Source organism: Bos grunniens, chromosome 11 (genome assembly GCF_055505025.1).
Source record: "Bos grunniens cultivar Pamir isolate PY7600 chromosome 11, Bosgru_T2T1.0, whole genome shotgun sequence".
NCBI classification, from domain to species: Eukaryota; Metazoa; Chordata; class Mammalia; order Artiodactyla; family Bovidae; genus Bos; species Bos grunniens.
Window position 1 is genome coordinate 7,435,541 of NC_141175.1, and position 21,249 is coordinate 7,456,789.

A 21,249-nucleotide genomic window follows, 5' to 3' on the forward strand; every position below is an offset into this window, starting at 1 on the left:
CGAAGCTTTGTCTTTGTCATTTTGCTTTGAGTTAATGCCTGCCTATTTTAGGTTTCTTGTGATTTTTTCTTTTTTTTTTTAAATCTCAGCTCCTCCTGGTCCCTGGGAAATTTCTGAAAAATTTTTGAAGGCTCATTTGATTTGTATAGATTTTACCTGTATATTCTTAAGGTTCAACCAAAAGTTGAAAGTAAGCTTTGCTGCCACCCAGATAGCATCAGGCATTTAAAAAGGTCTATTATCATGTTTGAAGAGAGACTAAAGCATCTTATTACAGGAGAAAGCAAAGAGCGTTGTTTTGTTTTTTTTTTTTCCTGGGTCTCTAGAGATGGCATTTCCTGTCTCTCCTCTGATAGGAGCAAAGAGCTGTGATGACTTCACTCCGTGGCTCCAAAAGAAGTGCCTATTATCTTTTTTCTCGAGAACAATTCGTCTTTATTTAGAGCTTGGAGGCACACTTTTTAGATCCACACTTGCTCACTGCCCAGCGAAGAAATGTTTGACCATTGTTTGTTAATAAACAAGAAACACATCTGGCAAGCTGGTTGGTTTGTTTAACTTTGCAACTGTTGAAATAAAGCCATTAAAGGAGGGAAGATCTAGCTGGCTACAAAGGGCCGCTGCTATTTAGGTCAGGGGATGCTCAAAACCATCAGAAGGGCTTTTGTTCCGTCCATTGGTTTCCTAAGGGATCAGCCAGCCCAGGGTTTTTGTGTCTTGTAGGCAAATCCATCTTGGAGAACACATACTAGGCAAGAAAGACTAGAAAGAAAATCGGTGACAGTTTTTTTTTTTTTTTTTTTCTCTTAAGCCACAGGAAATGCAAGCACAAGTGTACTTCTTGAATAATTGTTTTGGTGTTGCGGGGGCGGGGGGCGGGGATGGTGGGGGAGAATGTCATGACAGGAGCCCTTCCTGGGAAAAAGCTAACCAATAAAGTTGAGGTCCACACTGTGCTTGAAAAATAAATGCATATTTATTATTCAACCTGGAAATGAAGAAGCAAGAGAATTTACTATCTAGTAGGTTTTTGATCAAATTATCCACTCGTGCATCCCAAACATGGCCTTTTTTGGAAGACTGTGGTCTTCAGAGCCGGTCCCTCTGCTGGTAAAGCCCGATCCCCCTTTCCTGTGCAGGGTCCGTGGCTTTTGCACGTTCTTGGGCTGCGTTTCCTCTCGGTCAGGACGGTGCTGGCTGTGGGGGAGCTTTCGTTTTGTGAAACCGTTCATTTCAGAGCTGCTGTTAGAGTAGAAGCTTAGAGCCCAGCTCTGAATTGGGTGCCGAGGTTTTCTTTTTGTGTCTGTCTTTGAATCTCAAAGTAAGATTGGGGAGAAATGGGGATAGCTTTTCAGCCAGCTATAGGACACCAGGGACCTGCATAGGAAATGGGGCTGGTCCTCTGGATAGTTTGGGGATGAGGGACTCGGGGCCGAGGGGCACAGCTGAGCCTTTGTCCCCCTCCCGAACCCCTCACTCCTCTGTCTCCCCAGGTCCTCCCCACCCCCCTTCGCCGTCTTTAAAGTGATGTCTGTGGCTTTCAGAAAACCTGCTCCCGTTCTGTACTTCCCCTCAAAGCTCAACTCTGCTCTGGGCTCATCTTACGCCTCCCCAAAGTCCATCCTTTCTTACTTGTTTATGCCTACCTTCGACTCCATCTCTTTTTGGTCGTATCCACCTCTTTTCTGTCGTATCCCTCTGTCTATTATGAGACTCGAAATACGAAGCCCCACGGGGCTCCTCCAGACCAAAAAAATTGCTAGATGGGTAAACCTTGCTGTCAAGAGGCACTTAAAATGGTGAAACGTGACCTCCGAAGAGAGACAAGAAAACATTCCCTTATAAAGGAACACTGTTCTTTAAGAAAAAAAAAAAAAGAGTCTGATTTTTGTCTCCTCCTCTCTGGCCTCCCGGGGTCAGTTACCTTGTGTGTCTCGGCTAAGCCATAGGTTCTGATGAGGTGAGAGAAAAGGCTCTGAGTACCGAGGGGACCTCTCCATGCCCGCCACCCTTTTGCTTCCCTCCACTACACCCCCCTCCCAGCCATGCTTACCTCCTCCGCCAGAAGACAGACAGCACATTCACGCCGGGTCACTGAAGGAAGGTCATTTATTAAAAGGAGCATTTAGCACTTGTGGAGAGGATTCAGGAAGAGCAAAGGGATGGACTGGTACTCCCCACACCCCGGGCTGATCACAGTAGGGAGCTGCCATGGCCCTAGGTCTCAAAGAGCAGGGGAGCCTTGTAGGAACTTCAGAGATGAGCTGTGGGGGCACTGCCCGGCCAGAGCTGTGGCCTTTGGTCAAAGGACTTGGTCACCCCTTTGCATCCTAGCGACGGTGCAGATGGAAATTCCCGCTCTCTGATCTGCCAGAACCTGTCAAGTCTAACAGGGGGCAAGGGCTTTCGTGCACATGGTCCATGCAGGTCAGAACATCCTTGGAATCACTCTGACCTCTCCATATCTCACAGCCCACATCTGATCTGATTTATTGGTGATTTTCCCGATCAAAGGACACCGAGAGTCTGAGCCTCTGTCACCACATACACTGCCGCCCCAGGGTGCAAGTGTCCATCATTTCTAGGGTTGGAGAGGGACTCCCACCTGGAACATTCTTGCATGACATCCCTGACTTCCCAGCTCATGCAGACAAAAAGCCTACAGACTCTGCATAGGCTGCACCTTTCTTCTCTGACCCCATCTCCTCACATTCTCGAGACTCACTTTGATCTGCCTCTCTGACGTCCCTGGTGGTCAACACCAAACATATACCTGCCACAGGACCTTTGCAGATGGCAGGAAGGTGAATCGAAGTTTAAGAAAATCTAAGTTATGGAAACATCTACCCAAAACTTAGACAAGTATTTGCAGGAGCGTTATTCATAATAGCCCCAAACTGGGGATCGGTCACCCAAAAAATTACCATGTGGCAATAAAAGGAATAAAGTACTGATATGTGTGATCATTGGAAACATCAGACTAAGTGAACATTATGATATGTTGAAAGCATGATGTCAGTCACAAAGGACTTCATATTGTACAATTCCTTTCATATGAAATATCCAGAATAAGCAAGTCTATACAGACCGGAAGTGGTGCGGTATTTGCCTAGGGCTGGGGAAGATGGGAGGTGACAGCTAAGAGGTGCAGCATTTCTTCTGAGGTGATACAAATGTTCAAGGGGCTTCCCCAGCAATCCAGTGGTTAGGACTCTGCCTTCTAATGCAGGGGGTGAGGATTCGATCTCTGGTTGAGGAACTATGATCGCACGTGCCTCGGGAGGGTGGGGTGGCAGGGGTATGGCCAGAAAATTTTTTTAAATGTTCTAAAATTGATTGTGATGAGAGTTATTTATTTTGTGACTAGACTAAAACCCATTGAATTGAACAGTTTCAGTGGGTGAATCGTATGATATACGAATTACATCTCAAAGCGATTAAAAATAAAGATCTGATTGCCATCTTTATAAAGCATTCCTGTCATTTTTACAAGTAGCATAAATAACTCTTAGCATTCAGTAGTCTTATAGCTAAAGTCAGATGGAACTCTGTGACTATTGACTTATTACTGTTTTCATTTCTCATTTATTTTTTAAGTCTTACATTTCTTCGGAATGCATGGGCTAGATATTCAATATTTAAATGTCCTTGGAGTGGGTGAATTTTTTTTCAAGTCTTAATAAGAGCAAGATGGGGTACTAATCATGGGTGTGTCTCTGCTCCTCCCCCCACCCCCCAGCACTTTCACGATGGACGGAAGGCACAGCAACACATAGAGATGTGCTGGAAGCAACTAGAATCAGTAAGTGAAAAACCAACCGCTCAAGAAATGTCTTTATAGGTGTTTCTGATCTGAATTTAACTTAAGTTTGAATCAACAGGAAGTACAAAATAGAGACCCTAACGTCTTTAGGGAATTTTACAATTTGGATTTAATTGATTTCTAGAGATTATTACTGGAAGTAAAATGTTGAGCCCCAAAGAACCCAAGTGGAGTCTTTTTTCTAAAAATCATAGGGAAGAACAAAGATTAGACAGTTTGGATGGAAATAAAGGCAGATTTTAAAATAAATTCCTGAAATGATGGCATGGAACAAATCAGTTCGGAAAAGAATGCTTTTGGGGAGGGGGCATGAGGGAATGCCGATAAAATTATGATAAAATTACATCTTCATATAGGAATCTCATGGTTTCATTAACAATCACTTTCCCTGTCACCATCTCCCTCTGCTCTTAGAGTAAAAGACGTTTTGAGCGGGATTGCAAAGAGGCTGACCGAGCCCAGCAGTACTTTGAGAAAATGGATGCTGACATAAATGTTACGAAAGCAGATGTTGAAAAGGTAAGGTGAAAGCGAGAGTCTTTTTTTTTTTTTCATTTCCCCTTTTAATGCTTGTCACGTATCCTCCCAGACTGCTGGTCCCCAAGTTCTTCTTTCTGATGCAACCACAAAAGGCCACTCAACTTGGGATTATTTTCGTTTCGTGTCAACTTGGGGTGTGGGGTGTTAGGAGGAGGCTGGTGGGGGAATCTAAAATGTGGGGGAATCTTCAGTGTTCTGATTTAAGCAGCGTGTTGATTTCTTTAGTCACCAGGACGATTAACGTGGAGACTTAAACCATGAACATATCTTACGGGGTGGTTTCCGCAGACTGTGGTTCTCTCTTAATGGCTTTTCAAAGAAAAAAAATCGACCTCTTAAAAGCTGGAGCAGACCGCCCAGCGCCATCTGAAAGAGCTTGGCTGCTGGCACTGCTTCTGATAAAAAGATAAAGAGACTCACGCTAGTGGCCAGAGTTCTGATGGACTCATTCAGGTTGCTAACAGGTTGTAGCCCAAGGCTTGCATTGGGAGGTCCTCTCCAAAGCTTTTCCCAAAATGGACTTGTGTGGTTGGCAATTAGGAATATAATTATAAAGCTTGTACTGTGTCTTCTTGTGGTTCCCTGTGTGTTTTTTCCCTAGAAGCTAAATTTTCTTTTTATAAAAGTCATCAATATGACTGTAAACAAAATTAGGCTGTTAAAGAACCGTATTCATTCCTGACTGCCCAGGGCTGATTTGGCATTCATAGCTTCATGCTTTTATGTGGGGAAAAGCACTGCGTTTTTGCAGATTTCTTTCACTTTTTGCCAGATAATTTGGAGATGAATTTGCTTGGAAAATATTGCAAATTAGGTATTTAGTTATTCGCCCAATTCTGCCAAATTCCTTGCTTAAAGCCTAGGCATAGATTAGTATGGCTTCCTCTAAAATTACCTAGTATATTAGAAAACACATTCTTAATATCTATATTTGATCTTGAGTGGGGATATTTAGTTTACCAAAAGATACATTCATTTGCTGGTAAAATTACCATGCTCATAGTAATGTAACAGTCACTCAGTCATGTCTGACTCTTTGCAACCCCATGGACTGCCACCCACTGGGCTCATCTGCTCATGGAATTCTCTAGGCAGGAATCCTGGAGTGGGTTGCCATTTCCTCCTCCAAGGGATCTTTCCTACCCAAGGTTTGAACCTGAGTCTCCTACATTAGCAGACGGATCCTTTAACATCGAGCCACCTGCTGCTAAGTTGCTTCAGTCGTGTCCAACTCTGTGGGACCCCATGGACTGCGGCCTACCAGGCTCCTCCGTCCATGGGATTCTCCAGGCAAGAGTACTGGAGTGGGGTGCCATCGCCTTCTCCAACCTGAGAAGCCCCAAAATGCACCATAAATTACCATAAGTTCTCATGAAATGTTAATGCCCCAAAGTATTTAATATGTTACTCAATTAAAATAGATTGACCCAAAGTTTATTAAAAAAAAACAACTGGAGGTTAAATGAACATAAAACTTTTGTATATTCATTTAGAGCCAGATCCTTGCTAATAAACTCTTTTTATTTCTATTTTGGGGTTTTCCTTAGAGACAGTCGTAACAGCAGATAATGACAGTCTTATTCAGTCTTTATGCCTTTTATTTATTTTTCTTATCTTGCTCTTCTGGTTATGACCTCTTTTATCCTGGCAGAAGCAGTTATTGTGGACTTCCTTATCTCGTTCTAGATAAAGAGAGTGTTTCAAATGTTTCCCCATTAAACATGATTATAATAAGCCTTTATCAGGCTTATTATAAGGGATTCCCTTCTTTTCCTATTTTGCCAAGAGGTTGTTTTTGTAAAAACTCAACTTGATATTGAATATCATCAAATACCTTTTCTGTTTCCTTTAATCCATTAATGGACAGATTACATTATTAAGTTTTCTTATATTGAACCAAATTAGCATTCCTGGGACTAGTGTAACTAGATTTTGGTGTATATTTTTTTTAAATACAGAGCTGAATTTACATTATTAACATTTTACTTGAGATCTTGCATCGATGTTCACTGAAATCAGTTCAGTTCAGTCGCTCAGTCGTGTCCGACTCTTTGTGACCCCATGGACTGCAGCACACCAAGTTTCCCTGTCCATCAACAATTCCCAGAGCTTACTCAAACTCATGTCCATTGAGTTGGTGATGTCATCCAACCATCTCATCCTCTGTTATCCCCTTCTCCTCCTACCTTCAATCTTTCCCAGCATCAGGGTCTTTTCCAATGAGTCAGCTCTTCACATCAGGTAGAGTTTCAGCTTCAGCATCAGTCCTGCCAATGAATATTTAGGACTGATTTCCTTTAGCATGGACTGGTTGGATCTCCTTGCTGTCCAAGGGACTTTCAAGAGTCTTCTCCAACACCACAGTTCAAAGGCATCAATTCTTCAGCGCTCAGCTTTCTTCACAGTCCAACTCTCACATCCATACATGACCACTGGAAAAACCATAGCCTTGACTAGACAGACCTTTGTTGGCAAAGGAATGTCTCTGCTTTTTAATATGCTGTCTAGGTTGGTCATAACTTTTCTTCCAAGGAGCAAGTGTCTTTTAATTTCATGGCTGCAGTCACCATCTGCAATGATTTTGGAGCCCCCAAAAATAAAGTCTGTCACTGTTTCCATTGTTTCCACATCTATTTGCCATGAAGTGATGGGACCAGATGCCATGATCTTAGTTTTCTAAATATTGAACTTTAAGCCAACTTTTTCATTCTTCTCTTTCACTTTCATCAAGAGGCTCTTTAGTTCTTCTTCACTTTCTGCCATAAGTATGGTGCCATCTGCATATCTGAGGTTATTGATATTTCTCCCAGGAATCTTGATTCCAGCTTGTGCTTCTTCCAGCCCAGCATTTCTCATGATGTACTCTGCATATAAGTTAAATAAGCAGGGTGACAGTATACAGCCTTGACGTACTCCTTTCCTAATTTGGAACCAGTCTGTTGTTCCATGTCCAGTTCTAACTGTTGCTTCTTGACCTGCATACCGATTTCTCAGGAGGCAGGTCAGGTGGTCTTGGTATTCTCATCTCTTTAAGAATTTTCCACAGTTTATGGTGATCCACACAAAGGCTTTGCCATAGTCAATAAAGCAGAAGTAGAATGTTTTTCTGGTTCATTGAAATAGAAACCTGTGGTTTTTCTTTCTTGGCTGTTCTAGTTTTCTATATTAATTTTGGAATGTTCCTTTTTATTTTCTAAATTATTATTTAGAAATGTTCCTTAAATGTTTTGTAATATTTTATAGTGGGAGAGTTTCTAACTACTGATCTAATTCCTTTTTTGTCCTTGAAAGCATTCACTTTCCGCAAAATGAAAAATCTGATCCTACATGTAGTTTCCTACGCTTACCTGTTTTTACACAGGTGGAAATATCATTCCAGATTTTGCATTCATAGTCCCAGCTTTTCTAGAGAGCTCACAGAATGCACATTGTAGTACTTCTTGAAGCCGCTGAGCCAGCCACTACTTGCAATCTTTAGCCTTTTTCTTCCTTTTTTTTTAAATTGAAGTATAATTGACTTACAATATTATATTAGTGTCAGGTGAACTTCACCTTTGTGTTAGTTAAGATCTCATGATGTTGTAAAGGCTTACCCATGATTGCTTCCAAATATTGAGTATGAAAAATTGCATAGAGACTGGCAAGCCTCCTATACCAACATCACCACTGCCTTATATTTCAGTCACATAAGAAGGTAGAAGTCACAGGAGAAAACCTGTGAGATTGAGAAGACAGTGTGTGTGATTATAAATGTATGTTCCTTGGAATTTCCACTCTGGCCCACATTTAAAGTGGGTTCTCCGGGAAGCTCTCCCGGCTCACGGCCAGGCCGGGACCACATCAGTCTGAGTTTCCCACTTAAGGTTAGGGAATCTACACCTGCTGGGTGAGTTCTGGGCCTTTGTGATTGAAAAATTTTCCAGGGTGATTCTTCAGTTTTCCTCCCTTGGGTCGGGTCCAAGAGAGTTAATGTATCAAAAGCACAATTTCTAGGTCCGGTTGCAGCTTTAGCGCTTTTGAAAGGTACTACCAAACTGAATCGCTCTTCTCAACTATTTTAATATTTCCAAGGATGCATTGTTATTTCTTATACTGACAGTGTCATTTAGTTATGTTTACGGAAGTCCTATTGCAGTTCTGTTCAGTTCAGTCGCTCAGTCGTGTCCGACTCTTTGCGACCCCATGGACCGCAGGACGCCAGGCCTCCCTGTCCATCAGAAACTCCCAGAGTTTACCCAAGCTTATATCCATTGAGTCGGTGATGCCATCCAACCATCTCATCCTCTGTCGTCCCCTTCTCCTATTTACCTCCTCCCTAAGGACGTGCACTGTCTAATGTTGAAATTCTGGGACTTGCCTGGTAGTCCAGTGACTAAGGCTGTGCTCCCAATGCAAAGAGCCTGGGTTTGATTCCTGGTCAGGGAACTAGATCCCATGTGCCGCAACTAAGACCTGGGACAGCCAAATGAATAAAAATAAATAAATATTTAAAAAACAATAATAACAACGATAACTGTGCTTCTCCTGACACAAACTAGGGCACTTCACACTTAAAAAAATAAATAAACATCGGAATTCTTAAATTATTCTGTTTATGAATGTGACTTGAAGCGCTGTAATTTCCCCAAAGCAAAGCCATGATTTGATTGTTGTATTAGTTTTTGCATTATCTGTCGCCAGTGAAGCCTCTTGTCAGGATCAAGCTGAAAGGAAGCAGTGTTTCAGTTCTTAGGGGCACTTAATGTAATTTCCCATCTTAACTTCTGAGAGTCTTCGGATCTCTTATAAATGTCTTTTCCTCCAGTTTCTGCAAATGATTCAGTTACCCAGTTGTCTTTGAGGTGACTCCCCCTGCTTTTTCCGGCAGTCAGCTCCACAGCCCTTGGAATGATAAGCCTGTGTTTACAAAGATACTGTCGCTGCTCCTACTGCGCGTAGGACGGACTTTCCTAAATCGCGCTTGTGTTTGATGACACCGTCCGTGGGGACTGTGTCTGCATGATGCTTCTTCTGTGCTGCATGGGATCTGGGTGGGAGCTGATCTTCTTTCCCTTTGGGGGGTTAATGTTCCGCAGAGAGACTGCCCAGATCTACCCCAGCCCACACTTTGGCTTTGGGTTCACCTTGAGTATGTCTTTCGTCCTTTGCTTACAAGCGGGCATGTGTTAGCTTTGAGGTGCCCAGTTTAACTAAATGTAAATTTATATGTATAAATAGACAGACAAAAAAAAAACCCCAAACCCACTGGCAGTCTTGTCTGTGGGCCCGTGGAAATATCTGGGTGTCATGATCCTGCCATGTCCCTTAGAAGAATGATGGGGAAAGAAAGTCAGTTCAATGGAATGGTTTTTATTGGTGATGAAAATGCAAGGAGCCAGGCGGTTTCTTTTCCCTTGCCAAGAGGCCGCTGTCGGAAAGTTTTGAATTTGAAGACTTGGAGTGAGCTGTAGTGACTTGAAATGGGTGAAGCGGGGTTTGTCAGAGAACCAGTATAGGGTGGAATAGGTCATCTTGTGGCTTGTGACCTACATGTTCAGGTTAAAGGTAAGGGAAACCAGCCTTTTCCCCTCCCTTTTAACGAGATGGAAAAGATAATCCTTACTCTCTGTCTTGTAATATTGAGAGGTCGAAGGACTGCAAGCAAACATGGAACAATTAAACCATGTTATGTCTTACTCAGCTACAGGAGTCTCATGTAAAAAAAGGCAATTAAAGCACTGAGAATAAGGTGAAGTATTCTCTGCTGTCCAGCCCTCCCCTTCCCAGACCCTCCTCAGGGGTGGTCACTTTCGCCACATGATATGTGTCCTTCTAGGCTTTTTTTAAAATATATTTTATTTGTTTACTTGGCTGTTCCAGGTTTTAGTTGGGGCACGCAGGGTCTTTGCTTGAGGTGCACGGACCCCCTAGTGGTGGTGGTGGGCTCAGAGTGCAGGGCTCAGTAATTACAGTGTGCACACTCAGCTGCTCCCTGGCTTGTGGAAGCCGATCCAGGTCCCCTGTGTTACGAGTCTTAACCACTGGACCACCAGGGAGGTCCCGAGACCTTTCAAATGGGTGTTTATCGAGGTGTGATTTACATACCATAGCGTGGCCATGTCTTATGTGGACAGCTCAAAGAGTTTTTGCATATAAATGAAATTGTGTGCTAGGACCCCAAATAAGGGACGTTCCTAAGACCTCAGCAGTCCCCCTGGGACCCTATCCCCACCTCAAAGTTATTATTATAATAATAATAACTATTATCCTGACATGGGACATATATTTGTTTAGCCTGTTTCTATAGTTCATACAAGTTATACCATCCGTATTCTCCTGTCTAGCTTCTCTAACTCAATATGGTGTCTGTGAGATTCATACTCTCGTTGCAAGTAAGGGAGATGTGTGTTGCTGCGTGGCATCCGTCGTGCGGATGTACAGTTTATCCGTTCTCAGGTTGGCAGATGTTTGGACTGTTTCCATACTGAGGCCAAATGAAGAACAAAGCTCGTACGAACATGTGTATACACCTCAGTTGGCAGACACGGGCTCTCCTCCTCCTTAGTGGTGTGCCCGAGGCGGAATGCTGAGTCACAGGTGCGTATCTGGCGCAGTGCGCTGTCAGACCTTGACAAGGTGGCTTTACCAGTGGACACACCTTCAGCAGCGGCTCCTCACCCTCACCGAGGGTTGGTTCTCAGTCCTTCTATTTCGGCCTTTTTAATGAGTATGGAGTGGATTCTGGTAGTGTTTTTAATTTACCTTTATATTTCTTTGATAAAAAATGATGTTGAGCATCTTTTCGTATGCTATTATCTGCTAGTTATAATAACCTTTTTTGTAAAATGCCCAAATCTTTAACTCATTTTAAAAACAGACTTTCTTCTTTCTGGCGTATGGTAGTGGTGGTGGTTTAGTCGCTGAACTGTGTCCGACTCTTTGCGACCCCACGGATTGGTAGCCCATCAAGCTCCTCTGTCCATGGGACTGTCCAGGCAAGAATACTGGAGTGGGTTGCTATTTCCTTCTCCAGGAGACCCAGGGATAGAACCTGTGACTCCTGCTTGGCAGGTAGATTCTTTACCACTGAGCCACCTGCATAGCCATATACATATGTATGTATGTATATAATTATACAGTTATCTTTACTTACCCCAGTCAAGCTTTTTGCTACACTTTTAATTACTATGTGATTGATCTTTTAAAATTTTCATCACTACTATTGAAATATTGTGTGATGGGAAAAGCCTAGACAACTGGAATATTAACATTTCCAAGTCACACATTTTTAAGGGTTAGGCTTAGAAGTACAGACAGCCCAGCTCTCCATGGCCCCTTCTCTCAGAAGCTCAGTACCAGTGCCATCAGAGTGGACATGGTGCCAAAGGACTAGTGTTCATGGCCACCGTGAGCAATTAAGCTCTTCATGTATTCTCGATTTTGGGGGGGGGATGGTGGTAGAGTACAGTGTATAAAGAAGTGGGCAGGAGACGTTTTTTTTAATATTTATTTGTTTGACCATTCTGGATCTTAGTTGCAGCGAGTGGGGTCTTTGATCTTTCAGTTGCAGCGTGCAAACTCTTAGTTGCGGCATGCAGGATCCAGTTCTCTGACCAAGGATGGAACCCGGAGCCCCTGTGTTGGGAGCAGGGAGCCTTAGCCACCGGACCACCAGGGAAATCCCAAGACTACTTTTAATGGAGTCAGTATTTCAAGTTTTATACAGTTTGGAGATTACTCGTGAAGAATAAGAATTCTAAGTAGCCATTAATTTATTTTCATAAAAATTGTTTCTAGTAATGTCTTTCTTGCAGTTTCCTTCCATTTGGTATAGTTCTAAATTTGGTATAGAATTAAATTCCAAATTTGTCTTTTTCTATGTAAACATAGGCCCCCAAATGAGTTGCTCCATACTTTTTTTTTTTTAATTTAAGAGAATTCTAATAGAATCAGCATTTCATGGTCTTATTCTCATTTTTAAAAAACTTGTTTAAATTTGTTTTATGGATATATAGTTGGTTAATAACACGTTGGGAAGGACTGAGGGCGGGAGGAGAAGGAGACGACAGAAGATGAGATGGTTGCATGGCGTCACCGACTCGATGGACGTGAGTTTGAGTAAACTCCCAGAGTTGGTGATGGACAGGGAGGCCTGGCGTGCTGCGGTCCATGGGGTCGCAAAGAGTCGGACACGACTGAGCGGCTGAACTGAACTGAACTGAACTGAATAACGTGTTAACTTTTACGGTACAGCAAAATGATTCAGTTGTACATATATGTGCATTCTTTTTCATCTGCTTTGTCGCAGGATACTGAGTAATTCTCCCCGTGCACACAGTAGGGCCTTGTCGTTCAGCCATTCTCTATATAATAGTTTGCATCTGCCAAGCCCAACCTCCCGGTCCATCCCTCCCTCACTCTCCCTCCGTCTTGGCAACCGGAAGTCTGTTTTCTAAGTCCGTGAGTCTGTTTCTGTTCACAGATAAGTTTATTTGTGTCGTATTTTTTTAGGGGGGGAGGGTTAACATTTTTTAAATTTATTTTTTAATTGGAGGATGATTGGTTTATATTGTTCCATTAGTAACATCTCCCTTTGTTGACAAAATTCCTGAGCTGTGAACTGTTCCCATCCATCGATTCATCCCCTCAGCCATTATCTATGGCCTACATCCTGGCCAGGTGCGGGGTTGACACAGACACCATCATGGAATCACTGCCTCCTTGACTTTAAGGAATTCGCCTTTCACTCTCTTCCTAACACTCAGGGACTGTATGGTGAGTTTTCCCACGTGTTCCCTAAGTACTTCTTGAATGCCATTCTGGTGACAAACACATTAAAGTCGGGTTTTATCTGTCCCTGTGCGTTGGAATAATAATACACTAGACAGACGTGGAAGAGAAGCGGTGCCTCATCTCTGCTTCCTGATAACGCTGCAGCCGGCTAGTGTGGCGCTGGGATGAAAAGGAAAAGGTTATCAAAATGAATGGAATGTGCACTAATATTTCCCAACAGAGAGCACAGTGTTTTCTAAATGCATGCATTAAACTGAGTTCATCCATGTCAGGCAATGAATAATTCCCTTTCTCCAACTCACCCTCGCCTTGTGACTGTTGGCTCTTACATAATTTCTAAATGCAAAATAGGATATTGTTTAACAGAAACTGCTGTTCGTTTGGTTACAAGTAGCTGCAGAAATGGTTAGTGAGTTCGAGGTTTGATTTTTAAACTCCAGCATCCATTTCTCCTTTTCCTGTATAGGTCTAGTGTCGTTTAACTTGTCTGATTCTTTGACTGCCAACGTCTTCATTTTCTAGGCAGTTGTTTGCCGTCTAATGGTTAACTTGGCTTCTTAATTCAAATTCATTGCAATTCTGAGTGTTGACTAACCAGAAGAATTCTCTAGACCATGTGAGAAGTTGCCTTATTTGGCCTAATCGTGAGTTTTCCTGTATCACCTGATTTAAGAAAATGTTTTTAAAGTTATATTAGATTAAAAGGCTGACTATGAGCCTTTTGAACAATGTCTCCATTTCTTAGGGAGCTTGCATTCCATTTTTGTGTGATATTACAGCTTCTAAAAATATTTTGACTTTGAACATTATTAGCTTTTAAATTCTTCATCGATGCCCCTATCATAAAGTATTATAGAATAAGACAGTCATCTATGAATTAAGGTAGAATTCTAAGAAGTAGGTGATAAAACTTCACGTTTCTAATTATAATAAAATATACAGGTACTGTTTTTATGTGTCACTGGAGTGGGTTGCCGTTTCCTTCTCCAATGCACGAGAGTGAAAAGTGAAAGTGAAGTCGCTCAGTCGTGTCTGACTCTTAGCGACCCCATGGACTGCAGCCCACCAGGCTCCCCCATCCCTGGGATTCTCCAGGCAAGAACACTGGAGTGGGTTGCCGTTTCCTTCTCCAATGCATGAAAGTGAAAAGTGAAAGTGAAGTCACTCAGTCATGTCCGACTCTTAGCGACCCCATGGACTGCAGCCCACCAGGCTCCTCCGTCCATGGGATTTTCCAGGCAAGAGTACTGGAGTGGGGTGCCATTGCCTTCTCCGATATTACAAAATAGAATCCCTTAAAGGGAAAAATACAGTTTTAGTAAAGAATCTGTGTCAGTATTAAGCAAGAATGAAGGAGTTTACTTTGATTATCAGTTTGATACTTATCTTAATAAAGCAAATTAAATTTACTAGTTTGGGAGGTTGCCCTCAGTTGGAATCAGGGATGCTGGCTCTGTGAAGCACCAACAGGGCAAAGTTGTTCTAACTGAAGCCAGCTGAGGAGCAGAGTGTTAAATTTTTTTACCATTTGGGGAAACATTCTCTAGCAAGATGACTACTTTAGTCGTTGTACGTATAAGGAATTGTACTATTAAATTTTTTTCTCTTCCCTCTCTGTAACTACGAGGTTGACATCTTTATTAAACATGTGAATATCTTTAGTGTTTTCCCCAAATTTGCTTTATAGCAAATGTCTGCCTGGTTATCTGAAGGGATTGTTCACTGTAACGATTTAGAAAACAATTTTTTTTTTCCCCAAAAGAGGAAGTGGTTAGCATGAATGCAGGAAACAAATTTTGCAACGGCAGCTTGATCTTTTACTTTAAAAATTGTTTTGTTTGCAACAAGAGAAAATGTATAGAATTTAAAATGGTATTGTTGCTGTAACTATTCTTTAAAAGAGGATCAATGTTCCAACAAAGATGCTCAAAAAAGTCACTTTCGTTACCCTCTTGTTTACATCTGTCCAGTAAGCAGTCATATCTGTAGAGTTTGTTTTATTTATTTTACTTCTCAGTGTGCCTGTATTGAATGAACATCGGTTTCCATTGTTTTGATGCTTAATATTTGTCCTGAGTAATAATGGATGTGTTTTCTTCCTTTGATGCTTCCCATGGGAAATGGAATTTAATGGAAATTCCCCCAAATTATTAAATATAGAATACATGTATTTATATTTGGAAATGGGACACAACTTAGATCTATGTCATAAATGAATATTAGCGTGATGAAGTTTTTTTTTTAAGGCTACACTCAATATTTAAAAATTGAATTTGTGATAGGAATGTCAAAACATAAAATTATTTACTATGGTTAAATGTTTCACATACCAGATACTCTTAAAGTTGCATTCAGCTCCCAGTTTTAGTCCATTTGCTAGTGATTACTACAGTCTCTATGTTGTTGACCTTAATTTTTGCTTATTTGCTTTGGAAATAAGTGGTTTTTGCACAGCAAATGGAGTTTGGGTAAATGTTTAAAAAGAAATAGGAAAGTAAAAATGTCAAAATCTCAGAGTATCAGAAATGCTGGGGATGGGGGTGCTGCCCAAAGTGAATTTGTGTAAAGACTGAATACTTTTAGGACTTCCCTGGTGGCCCAGCAGTTAAGAATTCTGCACTCCCACTGCAAGGGGCACAGGCTCGATTCCTGGCCCTTCCTGGTTTGGGAAGATCCTGCATGCTGTGTGGCATGCCCCCCCTCCCCCCCAAAAAAGAATAAATACTTTAAGAACCTCTTCAATGAAATATTTCCAGTATACATTATGTGATTTACATGAAAATGCTAACATGAAGATCTATCTTAGCTTTGCTTTAGTACTCCTAACAGCAAGCCTCTAAGTAAATGTTCAAAATAGCAATAGGATGAGGATGATAGTTCATTCCCATACCATAGATCTGAAAATAAAAATGAATTGAATAAAACATAAAGTGAATACAAACACTCATATTATATGAATATATGAGTATAAAATAAAATGAATTTAACTAAAAACGGTATTTACTTATTTGGGGGTGTGTGTGTGTAGCTTCAATTCTTGGCATTTCCATCATGCCCTTCACTGTTCTAAAGGCTTTTGTATGGCAGGTCATTTAATAAAATGCTTTAATTTTTACTAGTAGTAAATGGTCTAACTTGGCCAGGAGCTGTGTCTTGATACCGCACAGATAAGGGTTCTTATCTTGTTTCTGTCATTTGATAATGGTCTGGTGTGACGCAATTTACTTCATCTCTGAGCCTGTTTCCTACTCTATAAAATAAGGATAATATTATACACTTCAGGGGCTGGCTGAGAGGTTTCAGTGGTACATGATGTAGGAAAACAGAGCCTATGTTTGGATGTGAATCCATTGGTTGACACTATTGTCATCTGTATTTTCCTTGTTGGGGTTCTTCTGATTGCTTCGGACTCTTCTCTTGTTAGTTCTTCTCCCTTCAACCTGCTGTGAATCAATAAGTATATTTTATCTTCTTGTTGTTGTTTTTGGCCATGCCACACAGCATGTAGGATCTTAGTTCCCCAGCCAGGGATTGAATCTGCACTCCCTGCCGTGGAAGCAGAAGGTCTTAACCAGCGGACCAGCAGGGAAGTCCCTGATTAAGTATATTTTAAACATCCAAGGCATTTGCTAGAGTATTTATTGAACCAATAGTTCAGAGCATCAGTAAGGTTATAAAGGAATATCTTTCATAAGGGCCTTGGTTAGCAGATAACAAAGAGATGGAGAGATCAGGAAAACTCAGTTACAGAATAAGATAATGTTTATATATGCAAAGCTGCCCATGGTGAAAATATTAAGAGCAGCAGTAGTTAAAAAATTATTGAGGGCCTTCCCTGGTGGTCCAGTGGCTCAGACTCCACGTTCCCAATGCAGGGGTCCAGCTGGGTTCCATCACTAGTCAGAAAACTGGTCAGAACTAAGGATTCATATGCCACACTAAAAATAAAGATTCTGCATGCCACAACTAAAAGACCCATGTGCCTCAGCTAAGACCTGGTGCAGCCAAATAATTTAAAAAATAATGAGGTACATCATACGTGGAATTACCTGGTCCTGTGACCAGCAAATACTAGGAGCTCAAAAGTTGCTCATAGGTTCAGCATCTGGAAAAGCCCTACATGGATTAAAGATTGTTGGGAGAGAGCTGAAGGAAGAATCAGGACTTGAGTATGATGGATGGGTAGAAATTGAATAGATAAAGCAGAGAGGGAGCCTCTGAGATGAAAAGAATTTCATCCCAGGCACTGAGGGTAGCATGCTGATGGTATTACAGAACAGGGGGCTGAGTAGGGTCTCCTGGAGAGATGATGTGAGAACCGATTGTGAAGGATATCAAGAGTAAAATGGGAGAATGAGTGTGATCCGTGTAAAATGCTATTGAACCAACTTCTCAAAAAATTTACACTGAGAACATGGTTTATTTTTTTCTTAAAGGATTTCAGTCCTTACCATAATTCTTTTATCCCTCTACAGATAAAAAAAAAGGTAAGGCTATCAATGTTAAATTGCCATTAACCTCAAGTGGCCCTGCTGGATATGGGAGAGCTGAGACTGAAGCATATTTCGATGAATTCTTTTTGAATTCAGTGTTCCTGCCAGTGTACCATGTGATTTCACTCCTGGATTGTATAGTAAATGAGCTCTTTGTTCTTAACCACTGCTCTTGTCTACAGAACTCGGCCAGGGATAGTGGGTTGGGAATACATGATAAATAGTAATTGACGTGAAGCCTCAGTGTGTACAAGGGGTCCAGTAAGGAAAACTGGGCCCCAGGGATGATCTAGAGGGGGAAGCCATGTCTTCGCCATCTATCCACACAGCCATAGACATGTGCTTAGGCAGGCTTAGTGTTGTTCCTTCTTGCATATTATTCCCTTCTCAGGGAACATTTTAAATTTATATTAAAAATTTTAAAAACTATTTTAAATTTTACATGTTTTAAGTTAAATTTCCTCCTTCCTAAGTGATGTTGTTTTTATTTTTTTTCATAAGGGTATGTGGGCTTGGTGGCTCAAATGGTAAAGAATCTGTCTGCAATGCAGGAGACCCAGGTTCGATCCCTGGGATGGGAAGATCCCCTGGAGAAGAGCATGGCAACCCACTCCAGTATTCTTGCCTGGAGAATTCCATGGACAGAGGGGCCTGATGGGCTACAGTCCATGGGGTCACAAAGAGTAGAACATGACTGAGTGACTACAACTAACACTTTCTTTTCACTTGTGAATCATAAGTTGTTTATTTGTCTGAAATGTTTTTATTGTGTCCTCACTCTAATGTGATGGTTTAGTTAGGTATAGAATTCTAAGCTGACAATGGTTTTCTCTAAACATTTTGAAAACCTCATTCCATTGTCTTTTATCCTTGATTGTTCCTCTTGGGAAGTTGACTAACTACTTAGTAACATTCCTTTTGTGGGTATTTGACTGTCCACACTATCTGTTAAGACCTTATCTTTGCTTTTGGTGTTCTTTTGGTGTTTTGACATTTCTGTGTTATTTCAAAATACAGACTTTTTGGTTCTCATTTACTCTACTTGGGATTCACTGGGGATTTGTTTCTTTCATCTATGTAGGAAAATTCTCAGGTGTTACCTCTGCAAATATACCTGTCTTTTCATTTCTATAATTGTCAATTCTGGGACTCAGATGTGTATGAAACTTTTTATTCTGTGTCTCTCGTTTTCTTATGATTTATTTTGATTCTTTTATTTCTTTAATCATTTTAAAATGTTCTTCTCTTGTATTTTCTTTAAACTGTTCTTTTAGCTCAAGATTATTTTAAAAACAATAACTTTATTTATTTGACTGCACCACTCAGCATGTGGGATCTTAGTTCCCTAACCAGGGATCATCCTGGGCCCCTACACTGGAAGTGCAGTCTTAACCATGGGCCAGCAGGGAAGTCCCTTAGCTCAAGTTTTTATGGTGCTAGTTTTTCTCCCTATTGTGTCCGCTCTCACGGTGGTTTATTTCCTTGTGCTTTTATGATTGTTAATATTATTATTTTTTTTTGTATGAACATATCTTCAGCAGGGATGGACTTTTTCCTCTGGGAATCCTAGAGGAAATATCTATTGTGACTTGGGTACTGAGGATGAACAGCTGCTCACCAAACACCTCAGATTTCTTTTTTCTTTTTAATTGAAGTATAGTTTTTTAATAATGTTTCATGTACACAGCAAAGTGATTCAGTGATACACATGTGTGTGTGTATATATATATATATATACACACACATATATGTATGTGTGTGTGTGAAAGTGAAAGTCGCTTAGTCATGTCCAACTCTTTGCAACCCCACGAACTATACAGTCCATGGGATTCTCCAATCCAGAGTACTAGAGTGGCTAGCTGTTTCCTTCTCCAGGGGATCTTCCCAACCCAGGGATCAAACCCACATCTCTCACATTGCAGGCAGATTCTTTACCAGCTGAGCCACCAGGGAAGCCCAAGAATACTGGAGTGGGTAGTTTATCCCTTCTCCAGCTGATCTTCCTGACCCAGGAATCGAACTGGAGTCTCCTGCATAGCAGGCAGGTTCTTTGCCAGCTGAGCTACCAGGAAAGCCCACATATACGTGTATATATGTACTTTTCCAGATTCTATTCCATTACAAGTTATTACAAGGTAGTGAATATAGTTCCCTGTGCTATATAGTCATCATTGTTTATTTTATATATAGTGGTGTGTATCTGTTAACCCCAAATTCCTAATTTATCCCCCTCACATTTTCCCTTTGGTAACCATAAGTTTGTTTACTATATTTGCGAGTCTATTTTTGCTTTGTAGATAAGTTCATTTGTATCATTTTTAAAAATATTCCACGTGTAAGTTATATCACATGGTATTTGTATTTCTCCGCCTCCACTTACTGTGATTATCTCTGGGTCCATCCATGTTGCTACAAATGGCATTATTTCATTGTTTTTAATGGCTAAGTAATATTTCAGTGTGTGTGTGTATCTCAGATTCCATGGTATTTCATTTCTCTCCCTGGGGTATATAACATGATTAATTTTTTTCACTCTTCTACGGAATGTATCTTTTGTAGAGCTGCATTCCATAGTGCTTTCAGTGTATTTGTTCTTCATAATAACGCCACAGCCACAGAGAACAGTGATCACTGTTTATCATCATACAGTTAAGTCATTAACTTTCCAGAATCTCAGCTGTTCTCATTAGCTGTGCATATATGGAACCTCACAAGTGTCATATTTGGGGGTGATGTTGTTCATTAACGGGGAAAAGGGAAGAGAAAGAGATAATTAATGTCAATCTACTGTAACTAAAAACTCAAGACCCTTGCCAAATATAATGTGTTAGAAACCAGGAGGGAGGAGGGACCAAGTCTTGGAGACCATGCTTTATATTTGACCAAGATCTCTGAGCTCATGCCACGTTTGTTTTCTCCAGCTTACCTTGGAGGTATGCCAGCATCAAGACAAGTTATATCAGCAGTGGCTTCTCTTCCAGCAGAAACTGCAGCTCACCTTCTAATTCTACTTTTTAAATAAGGCAACTGGGGCGTAGGGAAACAGAAGGCTTTTCTTAAAAACTGTTTAGCAAGTGAATGGCCCATGAGAGATTGAGATGCTGGTCTCATTTGCTATCTTTCCGTATTCTCTCGCTTCTATTTCAGTGACTGGGTACCAAAGTAACCTACAATACCGGGGCTAGAAGTTGTAAGCCTGTTTAAAAAAAAAAAAAATCAGGAAATTGCTGGAATAGTTCAGGCATATTTCTTTGGTTAACTTATTTTGAAGTTTTTCTCTGTTCTGTATTTTAGCTGGCCTTATAATTTATCAAAGACAGGCTCATTGTTTTGGCAACTCCCTGGTCTGGAAGTCTCCAACAAAAACTCACAGCACTCTGTCTGAATAGGAATTTTTAAATGCATTCTTAGTCTTGAACTGAAAATGTATTCTAGATGCAAGAGTTTGCTGGGAAATTGAAACAATGCCATCTATCATACAATAACATTACTCCAGACAGAGAGCTCCTTCTCTTCCTTTGTTAATGCCCCTCCTACTATACCTCTCAGGGCAGTGTGTGTGTGTGTGTGTGTGTGTGTGTGTGTGTGTGTGTGTGTGTACCTCAAAGACAAGCCTTACTG

General features: G+C 41.1%; 1 protein-coding gene and 1 long non-coding RNA gene across 21 annotated transcripts in view; one reads left to right on the forward strand and one right to left on the reverse strand.

Moving 5' to 3' along the window:
• FNBP1 (formin binding protein 1) overlaps positions 1-21,249 on the forward strand; it is a 132,442-nt gene that overhangs the window by 69,709 nt on the left and 41,484 nt on the right. For all 20 annotated transcript variants that reach the window (XM_086324523.1, XM_086324524.1, XM_086324528.1 and 17 more), the window contains exons 5-6: positions 3,740-3,802; positions 4,238-4,342. In XM_086324523.1, the coding sequence (XP_086180649.1) occupies positions 3,740-3,802; positions 4,238-4,342 (168 nt within the window). The remainder of the gene's footprint in view (positions 1-3,739; positions 3,803-4,237; positions 4,343-21,249) is intronic.
• LOC147362412 (uncharacterized) lies at positions 958-1,857 on the reverse strand. The gene is made up of 2 exons (XR_015136188.1): positions 1,647-1,857; positions 958-1,315 (listed from the first exon to the last, which is right to left on the reverse strand). It is a non-coding gene; the product is annotated as an uncharacterized LOC147362412 (long non-coding RNA).